This window comes from Vicugna pacos, chromosome 20 (genome assembly GCF_048564905.1).
Source record: "Vicugna pacos chromosome 20, VicPac4, whole genome shotgun sequence".
NCBI lineage: Eukaryota > Metazoa > Chordata > Mammalia > Artiodactyla > Camelidae > Vicugna > Vicugna pacos.
Window position 1 is genome coordinate 42,127,572 of NC_133006.1, and position 15,497 is coordinate 42,143,068.

Here is a 15,497-nt window from a genome sequence, read left to right on the forward strand (position 1 = left end):
CCTCTACAATTTTTTGGAATAGTTTCAGAAAAACAGGCGTTAACCCTTCTCTAAATGTTTGGTAGAACTCACCTGTGAAGCCGTCTGGCCCCGGACTTCTGTTTGTGGGGAGTTTTTAAATTGCTGATTCAGTTTCGTTACTGGTACTTGGTCTGTTCATGTTTTCTGTCTCCTCTTGATTCAGTCTGGTGAGACTGCATGTTTCTAAGAATGTGTCCGTTCCTTCTAGGTTGTCCATTTAACTGGCATGTATTTGTGGTAGGCAGTTAGACCCTCTGTGTTTCCGTGGTGTCGGCTGTAACTTCTCTTTTTTCACTTCTGAGTTTATTGATTTGGGTCCTCTCCCTTTTTTCTTGATGAGTCTGGCTAAAAGTTTATCAATTTTGTTTATGTTTTCAAAGAACCAGCTTTTAGTTTCATTGATCTTTTTTTTTTTTTTTTTGGTCTCTATTTCATTTGTTTCTGCTCTGATCTTTATGATGTCTTTCCTCCTACTAACTTTGGGTTTTGTTTGTTCTTCTTTCTCTAGTCCCTTAGCTGTAAGGTTAGGTTGTCTATTTGAGATTTTTCTGGTTTCCTGAGGTCAGCTTGTATCACTACAAACCTCCCTGTTACAACCGCTTTTGCTGCATCCCATACTTTTTCTGTCATCGTGTTTTCATTTTCATTTGTCTCTAGGTATGTTTTGATTTCTTCTTTCATTTTCTAGTCTCACAGCATTGGGGTCAGAAAAGATGCTTGACTTGATTTCAATTTTGTTAAATTTACCTAGGCTTGTTTTGTGGCCCAGTGTGTGACCTGTCCTGGAGAATGTTCCCCGTGCACCTGAGAGAGTGTGTGTTCTGCTGCTTTTGGATGGAATGTTATATACATGTAATTAAGTCCATCTGTATTTCCTGACGTAAGGCCAGCGTTTCCGTATTGATTTTCCGTCTGGATGCTCTGTCCACTGACGTAGTGGGGTGTTAAGGCCCCACTATTACTGTGTCACTGTCGACTTCTCCTTTTATGCCTGCTGGTATTTGCCATATATATTTATGGGCATCTATGTTGGATGCGTACAGATTTACAATGGTTGTATCTTCTTCTTGGATTGATCCCTTGATCATTATGTAGTGTCCTTCTTTGTCTCTTGTGACAGTCTTCAATATAAAATCTATTCTGTCTAATACAAGTGTTGCTGCCCCAGCTTTCTTTTCATCTCCGTTTGCATGGAATACAGTTTTTCTATCCTTTTATTTTCAGACCATGTGTGTCTCTACATCTGAAGTGAGTCTTGCAGGCAGCAGATATGGATCTTGTTTTTGTATCCATCCAGCCAGTCTATGTCCTTTGGTTGGAGCATTTAGTCCATTTACATATAAGGTAATTACCACTATGTATGCTCTTGTTGCCATTTTTAAAAACTGTTTTGGGTTTGTTGTTGTAGGGTTTTTTCCCTTCCTTTGTTCTCTCTCGGGACTTGATGACGATCTTTAGTGTTATGGTTTGATTCCTTTTTCTTTTTTGTGTGTGTATCTGTTATCGATTTTTGGTTTGTGGTACCACGAGGTTTTATATAGCAGGAGACACAGATATAAGTAAGTAGATAGATAGATAGGCTTATTTTAAGTTGATAATCTCTTAATTTCAAATGCACTTTTAAAACCTTGCGTTTGTTCTCTCCTCCCTTCATGATTATCGTTTTTGTTAACATTTTTTGCATCTAATAATTTTGTGTATCCCTTAACTGCTGACTGTGGATACAGATGATTTTATTACTTTTGTCTTTTAACCTCTCTCCTTGCTTTGTGTGTGAATGACTTCCTGCCTTTACTGTCTGTGTGCCTTTAACATGAGAGCGGTGAGCTCTCCCATTTTGTAATTTTCTTGTTTCTAGTTGCGGCCTTTCAGAAAGCTTAGAGAAGTTCCTTTAGCGTTGTTGCAAAGCAGGTTTGGTGGTGAACTCCTTAAGCGTTTGCTTGTCTGTACAGCTTTTGACGTGGCCATCGAATCTGAGCGAGAGCCTCGCTGGGAAGAGTTCTCTTGGGTGCAGGTCCTTCCCTTTTATCACTGTACATACATCATGCCACTCCCATGCGGCCCGCAGAGTTTCTGCTGAAGAAAATCAGAGAGCCTGACGGAAGTGCCGCTGAACGTGATCTGTTGCTTTCCCCCGATGCTTTTAATTTTCTCTCTTTATGTTTAATTTTTGTCATTTAAATTTCAGTGTTCCTCTTTAGGCTAATCTTGTATGGGGCTCTCCTCACTTCTTGGACTTGGGTGACTGTTTCCTTCCCCAGATTAGAGGAGTTTTCAGCTATCATGTTTTCAGATATGTCCTCAGCCCCCCCCTTCCTGCTTCTGGGCCCCCGATAATGTGATTATTAGTGTGTGTGATGTTGTCCCAGAGGTCTCTTAAACTGTCCGTGTTTCTTTTCATTCTTTTTTTTTTCTACTCAGGGACAGTAATTTCCACTTCTGTCTTCCAGCTCACTGGTGCATTCCTCTGTATCATTCAGTCTACTGTTGATTCCTTCTAGTGTGTTTGTCACTACAATTACTGTATTCTTCATCTGTTTATTCTTCGTATTTTCTAACTCTTTGTTAAAAACTTCTAACATCTCGCTTGTGTATCCATCCTCCTCCCAAGTTCTTTGATCATCTTTACGACAACTACTCTGAGCTCTTTCTCCAGTAGACGGCCGTCTCCACGTCACTCAGTTCATCTGGGGTCTCAGCTCGTTCCTTGTCTGGAACATGTCCCTCTGCTGCCTCATTTTGTCTAAGTTGCCATCTGTATTTTTAATGTGTGTGGTAGATTAGTTACGTTTCCCAGCCTTGGAGAATTGACCTTCTGCAGGAGGCGTCCTATCGTCCCAGCGGTGCACTTCCCTCTTGTCACCCAAGTTATATGCTCTGGGGGTCCCCCAAGAGGGCCGGGCGGGCCCTCCTGTTGTGGTGGGCTGGCTGTGTGGGTGGTCTGGTAGCCTTGCTTGGGCCCTAACCCGGTTGGTTGCCAGGCCCTGCCTTGTGTGGATGCTGCTGGCTCTGTTTAGCAGGGCCTGGTCACAGGGCCACTGGTTGTGGAATCCTAGGGGGCCCAGGGCTAGTGCTGGCTCACTGGTGGGCAGAGTCAGGGTCCCAAAGACTCTGAGGCTGTTGCCCACCCAGTGGCAGGTGAAGCCAGGTCCTGGGGTGAATTCTGGACTACTGGCAGGCAGAGCTGGGTGCTGGAATCTGGCCACAGGGCCCAAGGGTCCAGAGCTGGTGTCAGATCTCTGTGCAGGGGTGGGGGGAGGCAGTTCCTGATACAGTCGGGTATGGGGTCCAAGGTGTCCCAAAGCTTGCACTGGGCTCCTAGTGAACAGGGCTGGGGCCCAGCTAGTCCCAGGGTAGGGTCTGGCCTGCTGTGGGCAGGCTGCGCCCAGTGAGCCCAGGATCGTGGTTTTCTTGCATCTGGTGTCTGTACCCTGGTGGGTGAGGCTGGTGTAGAGGAAGGCAGGGCCAGTGCCTGCCCGTTGGCGAGTGGAGCTAGGTCCCTCTGGCGGGCAGGCCTGCCTCTAGGAGTGTGTTTAGAGTTGGCTGTGGACTCAGGAAGTCCGTAGGCAGTCTGTCTGCTGACGGGTGGGGCTGTGTCCTTGCCTGGCTAGTTGTCTGGCCTGCGGCGTCCCAGCATTGGTGCCTACAGGCTGTTGGGTGAGGCCAGGTCTTAGCGCTAATGAGCTGGGGGAGGATCCTGCGATGGCGCTTGCCCACACCAGCATCCAGAGGTAGGAAACTCCCAAATGTGGTGCCGCCAGTGTCTGTGTCCCCGGGGTGAGCCACAGCCATCCCTCGCGTCTCCAGGACACCCTTCAAGACTAGCAGGTAAGTCTGGCCCAGATTCCCATGATGTTACTGCTTTTTTCCTGGGTCCTGGTACCCTGAGATTCTGTGCGCACCCTTTAAGAGTGAAGCCTCTGTTTGCCCCAGTCCTGTGGGGCTCCTGCAGTTAAGCCCCGCTGGCCGTCAAAGCCAAATGCTCTGAGGGCTCCTGTTCCCAGCACAGGACCCCCAGGCTGCGGAGCTGACACGGGGCTCAGAACGCTCACTCCCGTACTTCCTGTGATGCAATTACTGTCCAGTTTGTGGGCTGCCCACTGGGGGCCTGGGACCTGATTATCTTGTAGTCCGCCCTCCTACCATCTCGTTGTGGGTCCTCTTTGTCCTCAGTTGTAGAGTTTTTCTGGTAGGCTTCGGTCTTTTTCATCGGTAGTGGTTCTGCAGACAGTTGTGATTTTGGCGTGCTCCTGAGAGGAGGCAAGCTCAGGGTCTTCCTCCCCCGCCGCCTTGATCTGCCGTGTCCTGAAAGCCGTCTTTAAGCCCTGGCCACCCTCCCCCCACGGCCCCCCTTCTGGATGAAAAGCAAGCCTTGGGGGAAAAGCATGAGTTGATAGTGCTTTGTTTCTCAGCACTGTCTATTTTTTATGCCGAGGGAGACGGGTCTTCCACTTAGAGTGGTACTTATTTAAAGTCTCCCTTCAGAACAAACGGAGTCAAGTGCTGGGCTGAGGAGACGCTGACTCAGCGTGGGTGGCGCAAAGGCAGGCCGCAAAGGAGGGAGGAGGGAGGGCGGCGGGCGGCAGGCAGAGCCAGGTGCCCGCTGTCTGGACCACCCGCTGACCCCCGCGCTCCGGCAGGTGCGGCGGGCTGGGGCTGGTGCTGGCCAGCGCGGGCTTCGGCATGTTGACGGCGCCCATCATCGAGCTGCACAACCAGAAGGGCTACTTCCTGCACCACATCATCTTCGCCTGCTGCACGCTCATCTGCATCATCTGCCTGCTGCTGCTGCCCGAGAGCCGGGACCAGAACCTGCCCGAGAGCATCGCTGACGGCGAGCACTACACGCGCCAGCCGCTCCTGCCGCCCCGGCGTGGGGAGCAGCCGCTCCTGCTCACCAACGCCGAGCTCAAGGACTACTCAGGGCTGCACGACGCGGCCACCGCAGGCGACGGGCTGCCAGACGGCGCCACAGCCAACGGCGGGCGGCCCATGTAGCCGGGCGGGCAGGCCCGGAGACCTGGCTCTGCTGCCGCTGGCGCTGGGACCCTCGCAGGCCTCGGAGGAGCGTGTGTTTGAGGAAGCTGACTTTGCAGACGACCCTTCAAGGACTTTCTTTTCTGCCATTAAACGTTTGTATTTATTTTGGTCATTTTTATGAGAAGCACTTTATTCCCTTCCCTTCACTGATCTCGATCGAAACGGAGCCGCCGCCTCGGGAAGAGGGATGCGGTGGCCGAGGAGCCGCTCTGAGGACCGCGCAGCCAGGCTCCCCCGAGGTCGGCCGCCGCCCCGAGCCAGCCGTGCCCCAGCGGCCGCTCACAGCGCCGACCGGCCGCCGTCCGAAGCTCCCCGCGGCTGCGCCTTAGCCACACCGAGATGGGAGCGGTCAGGGCTCTGCTAGAGTCTGTGGTTTCCCAAGGGTTTTTTCTGTAAGGTAAGAGCTGCTCCATGTGTTGGGGGAAAGCGGCTCACAGTGTCATTAAAACCAGCGTAGTCTTTCCCAAGATCATCCTTTTATACTTGATGCTGGAAGCTCTTTGGGGGAGAAGCTCAACCATGTCACCAGAAATCTTAAACGCAGTCTTCCAACGCAGGCGTGCCACTAAGCGCCTGCGAAGCTGGCGGAGCTGACGCATCTCGGGCCGAGACGAGTGACTGTTAAACACCCCCCAGGCCCACTGCAGCAGGAAGGCCCTCTCAGTCAGCTGTTCTGCCAGCACCACTTGAACACACGGCTATTTTCTGAACTAAAACCAGTAGGAAAATAACTAAACAGACGACTATGGCAGCCCCCCAGGAGGGAGGTGTGCTCCCAAACACGGCCCGTCAGCCTGTCCCAGCACCCGCCGCGCAGAAATCACCAGCTTGGAGGCCCGGCTCCCGCTGGCCGCAGGCTGAGACCGCAGCGCCTGCAGGAGACGGTCCCCCGCCTGCCGCTTCCATCAGCCCCGAGGTGGGCTTGGGGTGAGGAGCGGGCCCCTCACAGGGGCGCCCCACTGGCCGCAGCCGCCTAGAGCACCAAGACCACTGGAGAGAAGCAATAACTCACCAAAGCTGGACCCCTACCCCGTCCCACTGTCTGAGGGTTTGCGTCCTGTCCCTCGTTTCGTCCCCGACGCTGGAGGCCGTCTTGGGCCCAGCTTCCTGCACCTGTCCGGGGGCTGCTTTGTAGGAAACGCAGGGGACACTAAGAACCCACCTTCACTGGCCAAGCAGGCACTGCCTGCTTGTAGCAGCGTGGGCCCCTGCTCTGGGGACAGCTTGGGTTCTTTCTAGAAGTGTCCCCTCCCCACTTTGTGGCACGTCTCACCCAGGGGCTGTGTTCTCCCAGAAAGTGCGGTCTCGGTCCGTGTGAAGCAGCGCGGTGACCCCCAGCCCACAGCTGCCTGGACTCAGAGGCCAGGAAGCGAGGTGGGCCCGAGGCCCCGATCCCCTCCAGCCCCCACCCACCGCGCTCCCACAGCTGGCTGACGTTGGCAGGAGCGCTGCCACGAGAACTTTGTGAGGACCAGAGCAGACGTGCAGGCCCGCGTGACCCCCAGCAGGTAAACCGCACAGCCCTGGCAAGGAGGCGGGTGCGTGGCCGGTCCCCAGCTCCAAGCCCACCCGCCCTCCCCTCCCGTGTCTCTTTTAAGTCACTTCTGTCCCAAGTTTCAGTGTCAGTCCGCACTCACCTTAATTCACAAGGCCTTTCTCTACATCTGCACAGCTCGAGTGCCAAACCTGCGAAGTACCTTCTGCCTTTCTCAGCGTGCTGGCCGCCAGGCCCCCGGCAGCACGGCCCCCACGTCCGGGATGCGACGCGCAGCGCCAGGCTTGGGGGTGGGGGAAGCAGCCGGCAGGGGCCCTGGGTCGCACCTGCCAGGTGTCTGCATCCGTCACCCCAACGCCAGGCCACTTGCTGGACCCCAGGCCACGTGTGTTCTTCCGCTGGCTGTGCAGACCTCGAGGGAATGTGCTGAAGCCGCTGAGTGCGGCTGGTGCCTCCAGGAAGGAGGAGGCAAGCACAGCACGTCTGGACCCCGGTCCCAGGGTCTCATCTCCATCTTAAATGACCGCAGGCACTGGTCCAGGAGACCAGCCTGTCAGGCCAGCGGTCAGGCCCAGCTCCCAGACGACCAGAGAAGTGGGCTGTGAGGGCTGGGCTCTTGGGACCAAAGTCAAGCAGGTGTGAGTGAGGTGATGTCTCCTCAGAGCACCCCCTACCCTGGGGTCCAGCCAAGCCCCTGTCCCTGCTGGTGCAGCAGACAGACTGCTGTGTGTGAAACGTAGCCAAAGCAGAAACGCTTCCTGTGGGCTGAGCCCCCTAAGACCCCGCCTAGCGAGCGCGGCAGCAGGGCCCCCGCCCCGAGCCCCGTCGGGCCAGTCCCACCTTGCTCCCTGGGGCGCCCGCGGTCACGCGTGGGCTCCTCAGCCCTGTGCCCTGCGCCCCTCGTGCCCAGCAGGGAAAAACCTCTCAGGCACCTGCCGCTGCCCGGCGCCTCCACCCCCGCGGCCGGGAAGCGGCCGGCATCTCCTCCAGCACGGCTCCTGCACCCTGTCCTCACCACCAGGGAGCAGGGGTCCCTTCCAATAAAAGTCAGGCACAAATGTGAGCTCCGGAGACGGGGCCAGGGCTTTCTGCTTTCTGTTCTTTTCTGGAAGTCGGTTACTCATGAGACATCCTGCATATTAGCACCCAAGACAGAGAATATAAGTTTTAAATTTTTCTTCTGAAAGTGTGTAGTCACCTGCCACTAGGGGAAGGGGCTGGTGAGCTGGTCCGGCCGCAGAACGGAAAGCAAGCAGAAAGACACCTGGCGGAGCAGCACCACCTCCAACACCACCACCTCCTGGAGCCGAGGGAGGGCGGCCGGGGCGTGGGGACGCTGGGCACGCGGGGCAGCCCTCCCCGTCCCGCAGCCCCGCCCGGAGGTCTCCGCGCAGCGCCCGTGTGGGCGGGACCACCTGGAGGTGCCTGTTCACAGCACAAACCTGCACCCGGTTCTGAAATGTCCTTCGACGCTCATGTCTGCATGATGTCACGGCTGTTGTACCTTGGGGGGAAATTTGTATGTAAATGTACAGAAATAAAAATGTTGCCCCATTAACGAATCTCCTCTGGAATGTCTTCCCTACCTCATCTGATGGTATCCAATGAAGGGCATTTCACACCACTGACTACGAGTAATAAACACTGTCAATTCAGGTCTCACCGAGTCCTACTTCAGCGCCCGTGAACCTGAGCCCCCGGGGACGGTGGGTGGCTTCTCTGCCTGCTGCATCCTGTCCCTCAGGTGGGCGGACACAGGTGGGGGCCGTGCTATCCCCAGACCGCCTGAGACATGGGGGCAGGTTTCTGAGTTCTCTTCTCTCGTGTACGATGTCCTGCTGCCCTGTGGCCTGAAGGCCCCAGAGGTCCCGGAAGGGTTCTCTTACACTGTGACGGAGGGAAAGACTGATAGCCCAGAGCTCTCTTTAATGTAGTATTTTTTAACAAGAAAGCAGTATTTCTTTAATAAAGCATTTACACCAAACTCCTGTCCACAGCCCTGGTTTTGTGTTACTTACTCTCAGACAGGCGTCACTGTGCTTCCAAGCCACCGGGGCCTCGGAGGTCAGTGCCTTGAGCCCCAGGCCCAGTCCCCAGAAGTGGCCTGACGAAGTCCCGGCTGAAGTGTCACCACCCCAGCAGCCTATACTGGCTCAACTCGAGCCTTGTCACTGCAGGAAACGTGCTACAGGGCCTGAAACTAACAGCCTCTCGTGACAAAAGGGGTCCAGGTGGACCCCAAAGGTCAGAGTCCTTTGCCAGCGGCCCTCACCTCGCCAGTGCTGAGGGGACCTTCCAACCCTACAGAGCCTGGCCCCCTGCCGTCTGAGTCCAGGGAGGGGAATCTGAAAAAGCTCCCCCAGGAATTCGACCAGAAGCCAGCGTATCAGGCAGACTGGCCTCCACCTCAAGGGGCAGCCAGAAAGAGGCCAAGGACAGACACGGCCACGTGGAGGCCCGGGACTGGGAGAGAAGAGGAGGGAAAGCCACGGTGGCAGGGAGCACGGAGGGGAGCGGGTAAAACCACAGCGTCTCAGCTGCCCCGGCGCTCAGGGTCCCCAGAGCACGTCTGACAAGAGCCCGGGGGGGGGGGGGGCTCCTCCCCTACAGCGAGGAGACGGGCCCAGAGGACGGAGAGACCTGGGGAGCAGGGTGGACGCGGATCCCCAAGGACGGACCTGGCACAGTTGTTACATTTCCTCTCGGGGACTGAGTGGCCCCGTCACCCCACAATTCCCACGGGGACCATGGCGTCTGCCCTCCACGCTCACCCCTCCCAGGACCCAGGGGAGCCTTCCCCGACCCTGAGAGGGGCAGGAGGAGGAGAGACCCACCCAGGAAAACGAGCCGAGACGCAGGAACCCGAAGAGGGCAGTGAGAGCTCCAGTCCATTTATTTAAGCCTCTGCTCGAGCCAGGCCCCCGCCGCCGCCCCGCGGCTAGAACTTCTCTGGAAAGGCCTCCATCTCCTCCTTGATCCTGTTCTCCACCAGGAACGCGAAGCTGCTGTCTGTGTTCTGAAGATTATAGCTGACAAACACCTGCTTGTTGGTCTTCCTGGCTAAAAAGAGAAAGCACATTTTCACAGCGAGCCAACGCTGGCCCACGGCTGAGAAAGGCCTGGAAGACGGGGGGGGCTTCTTGGGGAGAGGACAACCCCGGTGTCCGAAGCTCCACGGACAGCTGTGCAAACGCAGACGACAGGCACCGGGACCCCCCTCGTCCCCGAGAAGCGGTTCTGACAGCGTGGTCCCCGGCCCCACGGGGTCTGTGCATGGCCCTCAGGGACCCTGCACCAGCGTCTGAGACCCACCGCTCTGCACACAGGACCGGCTGGTGGTTCTGCTTTCTACATACACAGATAACGTCCAAGCAGTAAAAATAAAATATTACAGTCCCCCTTCAGTACCGCCCCCTCTGCCAGCCCCAGCCTCCTCCCAGAGGAGACCCTACACGTGTCCTGAGTGTGTGCAGACGTGTGCACACACACACAGGTTTAACTTTCAACCTGACGCTGAGCACACGTCCCGGCCCCTTGCTACAGAGCCACCAACAGATGAACTGCTCCAACCACAAAACCGAGCACAGCTCCGTGGCCAGAGCCGGACAGGACGGCGTCCTGAAGATGGGCCGGCGGGGCCTGAGCCACTGAGCTAGCCACACAGAGCCGGCCCCCTCCCTGGGCTCCCCCCACAGACAACCCCCAGTCCCACCGTCAGAGGCAGAGGGTGGGGAGGGAAGCTGGGCCGGCCAGTCACAGCTGCTCCGCCTCCCGCGCTCAGGGGTCAGAAAGTCCCTGTCCCGGGGGGCCACTGATTCCCGTGGCACCCCCTGCTAAGACAGGGCCCCACAGGGCAGGGGGCCTCGTCCACACTGAAGCCCCCTGCGCCTCCAGGTCATTCACCTCTCTCCATGAGACACTGTCTTGGGACACCTGTCTCTCCTCATCATCCAGACAACTCATGACAGGGAATGATGGATTTCCAACTGCAAGGTCCCGCCCCAAGCTCCAGGTGGCCACACAGCCCTCTGTGATCTCAGCACACATGTCTTCAGTCCCCCTGGGGTGCCAGCATCTCATCCCACGTGCCCATCCCTGCTGGCCAGTGGCCGGGGCTTCTGGGTTTGCTGACACAGGCAGGTGGGGCCCTCCATTAGTATCTTTCATAAGGTAGAAAGCACCTTGGCCTATGTTCTGCTTCAATTCAAGTAAGTTACAAATCAACACAAACCATGAGAGAAAATGTTCATTAAAAAGAGCCCCAACATTTGCATAAAACTCAACAAAAAAAGGAAAGACCCGAGTTTTTTGCATACAAACTGGCCTCCGTCCTGGGACGGCCCCCGAGAGCACATCCTGATCACTGAACAACCAGCTTATCCGCAGCTCATCAGACGCACTCCCGCCGCCCTCCTCCACCCGACTGTCGCCCACACTGCAGGGACCCGCCTGGTCCCAGCTCCGCAAACAGGCAGCCTCCCTCTTCACCTGCCTGGCACCCAGGACTCTGCCTGCTGCGGATGTCACCCCAAAACGCGGGCACATCCACAGCGAGGCAAAGGGGCGTCGCCTCTTACCACGTCCACGTGGTTCAGGTAGCAGTTCAACAGCGTCAGCGGAGAAGGAAGGAGGCCTGGGGACTGGGTGACGACCCAGCGGGGATTCCTTGAATCTGCCTTACAACTCCTCTGCAAATTTAAAACTGCTTTCAAATAGCAAGTTACTGTGGGAACTGCCTAGTCAGGTGTCTCCAAATCCAGGCTGCAGGACAAGTACAGGGACATGCCTGAAATGCACAGCTGGCCTGCTGGTGCCCCCCGCTGCACACACACCTCAGCACGGCCCGGCCGGGACGCCCTGCCCTCCACACACTGCCGGTGCCCCGGCACCGTGTGGCTGTGCGTCTACGTGTGTGTCCCAGGGAATGGGCACACAGACTCCTACTCCCCAGGAATCAGGCTGACAAAACTGTCGCCACAACTAAAACACACGCTCCTCAAAACCGGGGCGGGGCCTCAGCACCGCACCCCTGCCAGGACACGGGGCTCCGAGAGTGGCTGCGACACGCGTGAACTTGCAGACCAACCGGGGGGCAAGGCTGCCCAACCACCACGGTCCCTGGAGCCACCTGGGTAGTGCGCACAGCCGAGGGCCGCACACCTGCCGGCCTCCCTGAACCACCAGGCGTCTGTGGTACAGGGGAGGCTGGGGTCCTCGACCTCGGGCTCCTGCTCGACGGCCCCTCAAAGCCATAGTCGGGCAAGCTGGTCTCCCTTCTGAGCTCGGACGGACATCACGTGTGGTGAAGGGCAGTCTTTCCAGCTCCACGGGCCCCACCAAGTCCCCAGGAGGCCCAGGGCTACCTGGAGCCGCTGCCTGCTGGGTACCATGGGCATCACTCACCCTCTTCTCCCACGAAGAAGGAGGGAGGAGGACAATCCCAGTCACTCATCGGCTGGGACGGCAGCCAAGGTGTGACATGGGAGCACGCGGGCCCTGAGATGTGGCGCAGCAGTGGTACCACGTCATCTTGGGAAAGACCAGTGGAAGGAGCCTGGGCTGCCCTGCATGACGGGGGTTCACCTCCCAGATCCAGACTCTTCCTCCCTAGTGACCCGCCTCCCGGCCCCACCGAACAGCGAGGTCCCCACCCGCCACTCCAGCAGCCCCGGCGGGTACGTACCTAAGCGCTGGGCAAGGCCGGTGGACGTCGTATCGGACGTGTCTCCAAGGAGGGCAGTGGACACAGGGATGGGGTCCTGAAAGGACAACAAAGAGCATGGTGCTTCTCCACCTGCACCTGCAGCTGCAGCTGCGAACAACCAGCCAAGCCCCCACGGCCCCAGCTCTTCCCGAGGGCAGTGGTAGGGCGAGAGCTCCGGCCGTCTGGGTCAACGGCCAGGCGGGTGGCCCTCTGATGCAGACAAGGTGACCTCAGGGAGAGATGAAGAGAAGTCCCCAGGAGCTGGCATCACAGGTCTGCTCCAAGATCCCAGCACTTCTCTTAGTGCCACAAACTCCAAGGCAGGCTGAGGTGCAGCATCTTGACTGAGAGGGACGGGACCCAGTCATCGCAGCCACAGGGAGCCCGGGTACCAAGTGCCTCCCGCCCACTTGCCACCGAGGCAGCTGCCAGCAAGCAACAGGACCCCAATCCCCTCATCTGTGCCTAGAGGAGAATGCACCCTTTTCCCCCCGATGGCGTCTGGGCTCTTGACGGTCAACCCTGTGACACTGCAAAAGGACGCCAGCCATCAGCATCCAGACAAATACACAAACTTAGCTCGCCTGGCCAGGCCTCATTTCAGACAAGCAGCAGTGAAATGAAGGCTGAATATACGTGGCCCCGCTGTCACTTACAGTGATCTGACTTCCAGTCACTCTGGGAGTGAGCCCCCTCACGTTAAAAAGGTCCAGCTTAAAAGAAAAAACTCACTAACTTACAACATAGCCAAGTCACTTTTATGAAAAGACACAGGCTTGGTACAGAAGTCAGGGAGACTTGGAAGTGGCAAGGTTTTAGAGGGATGAGCCCTGGGTCAGAGGCCCTGGGGTACAGTATCCCCACTGTCCGATGGGGACAGGTGAACTGAGCACTACTAGGTGCCAGCCACTGAGCGGAGCACAGACCAGAGACCGCCCCCGCCCCCCAGGGCTCAAAGCCTCTTCAACTCAAGACAGAATTTGCTCAGATCTATAAAAGACGAGCCAAAACACAGGATAAGAATGAAAGCGTTTCCTGAAAGCTTTCCTGTTAAAACATGCAAAAATAAGATCTTATTTAACGAATCTGATGTTTACAGATCTCAAGCTCCAGGTTTAGCTGTGTGTCAATAGTACTGACAGTCAAAAAAAGCCAAGTATTGACAGTTAAACCTCCTGAAGATAGAAAAATATACTTGAACAGGGTGATCTTTTTCCACCAAAAACAAAACAACTAAGAACTCCACACTGTCACCCTCCTTAATCCTTATTTTCAAAGGCGTCCTGTGGCGAGCCGGTCCCCCGGGCAGACACGTGCAGGATGGCCCTGCTGGGGCTGGAGCAGCACCATCCACTCCCCAGAGCGGGCCAAACACTCCTGGGTCGTCTGACCCTCAGGGTCCCAACCCCACCCTCCTGGTCCCAGGCCGCCTACCCTGCGGGGACCCCGTGTGGTCTGAGTTCTGCAGACCCTCCTGGCAGCGACAGACCTGCGCAGTGCAGGGCAGGCGGCTGGAGGAGCTGGGCGCGAGGTTCCCTTCCACACACTTTTGCCACCCACGTAGGGGCCTGGGGGAGGGAGAGCTCACAGACCCCATGGGACCATCCCCACACACAGGACGGCAGACTTTCCTAGGAAGGGCCAGACAGTAAAGAGTTCAGCTTTCCTGGGCCACAAGGTCCAGCTACAGCTGCTCAAGTTTGCCATCCAAGTACAACGCTGCAGCAGACACAACTGACCCGACGGGCGTAGCTGTGTTCTGATCAAACTCATCACGAAGCCCACGGCAGGCCCGCCTACAGGCCAGTCTGCTAAGCCTCATTCCACGGGGATCTGGGGTTTCCTGCCTTAAGCTGTGGCCTGGCCCTTGGGCCGTGGAGATCAGTGCCCGAGAGCACAATGGGGCCCGTCGGGACCGGCCTTTTCCTTCCCTTGCCCCATCTTAGTGAAGTGTGGCTTTCCCGCTGAGATGACACACTCTCCCAGGAGTGATGACTGCCAAGCAGTCAGACCACCGATGCGGCCCACAGGAAGAGCCGTGAAACAGGCAATGGCATGCCTGGTCTCACCAACAAGCAGTCCTGGGCTCCTCGTGGCCCACAGCCCTGCCCAAAGCCTGTGACCACAGCCTTAGGACTAGAGAGGGAGGGGACGGTGGCTCCCAGGGCACCAGGACCTGCAAACACATAGCCTCCTTCGTCACCCCTTCCCCTCCGGCCGCCACACCCACCCAGTGGAATCACCTGGAACAGCCACCTGCCCAAAGGCCCACCTGCCAGCTCCCACCAGAAAGGAAGGAAGAGACAACAGGCCCAGGAAGAGAAGAGCGAGAAGGGAAAGGGCGGAAGAGAGGCCGGGGGAGGGCGTGCAGAGCCCGGCTCAGGGGCTGTCTCCTTCAGAAGCTGTGCCCAGGTTCTGCCTGATGACCTCTGACCTCCCCTCACCCTGCAGGCGCCCATCCCTGAGGGCACTCCTGCCTGCCCAGCTGGCTACCCGTTACCAGCAGTCCCCACACACCGGAGTTCCCTGAGAGGCCTCCATCCCGCTCCAACGAGGGTTTAGTGAGCAGTTTTGTCAGGCACCAGGGAGACAAAAACCCAGAGAACAGACAGGCCCCACCCCCGGCACGGATGCGGCTGGGAGACCATAAACTGCAGAGGGAGCGGCAGCCTGACCTGCTGGAGTGGCCAAGAGGGGCGAGTGGGCGTGAGGACAGCGGGGCAGGGGCGCCCCACCAGGTGACAGGGCCTGGAGGTCAATGCAGTCTCTGGACTGTGCTCCGAGGTCCTCTCTCAGGACATCTGAGCAGCAAGATGGCAATACTGACTGCCCGTGGAGAACGGGCGATAGGGCAGTGCCGAGGGCTGAGCCACGTCCTCCGAAAGGCAGGTCCAGGTCTTAACCCCCAGCACCTGGGCAGATGGCTTTCTTTGGAAATAGTCTTTGCAGATGTAATTGAGACATAAGTTGGGATGAGACAGAGTCTTCCTCTAACAGGACTGGTGTCCTTAGAAGAAGGGAAGAGACAGAGGCACAGAGAGAAGGCCTGTGACATGGCAGCAGGACAGGGGTGACGAGGCTGCCAGTCAAGGAACACCAAGGACTGCCAGCAGCAGCAGGAGCCCAGAGACGGAGATGACCTCTCCCCCAGAGCCTCCGCGAGGAACCAGGCCTGCCAACACCCCGATTCAGACCTCGGGCCTCCAGAACGGGGAGGGAATCGATCACTGTTGTTTA

At 57.1% G+C, this 15,497-nt stretch overlaps 2 protein-coding genes across 5 annotated transcripts in view; one reads left to right on the top strand and one right to left on the bottom strand.

The window, feature by feature from the left end:
• Positions 1–5,164, top strand: part of SLC22A23 (solute carrier family 22 member 23) — a 126,048-nt gene extending 120,884 nt beyond the window's left edge. For both annotated transcript variants that reach the window (XM_072945765.1, XM_072945766.1), the window contains one exon: positions 4,662–5,164. In XM_072945765.1, the coding sequence (XP_072801866.1) occupies positions 4,662–5,019 (358 nt within the window). In that variant the 3' untranslated portion in view covers positions 5,020–5,164. The remainder of the gene's footprint in view (positions 1–4,661) is intronic.
• A 4,267-nt stretch (positions 5,165–9,431) lies between these two features.
• PSMG4 (proteasome assembly chaperone 4) overlaps positions 9,432–15,497 on the bottom strand; it is a 71,141-nt gene continuing 65,075 nt past the window's right edge. For all 3 annotated transcript variants that reach the window (XM_072945776.1, XM_072945774.1, XM_072945773.1), the window contains 2 exons: positions 12,240–12,315; positions 9,432–9,616 (listed from right to left, as the gene is read on the bottom strand). In XM_072945776.1, the coding sequence (XP_072801877.1) occupies positions 9,495–9,616; positions 12,240–12,315 (198 nt within the window). In that variant the 3' untranslated portion in view covers positions 9,432–9,494. The remainder of the gene's footprint in view (positions 9,617–12,239; positions 12,316–15,497) is intronic.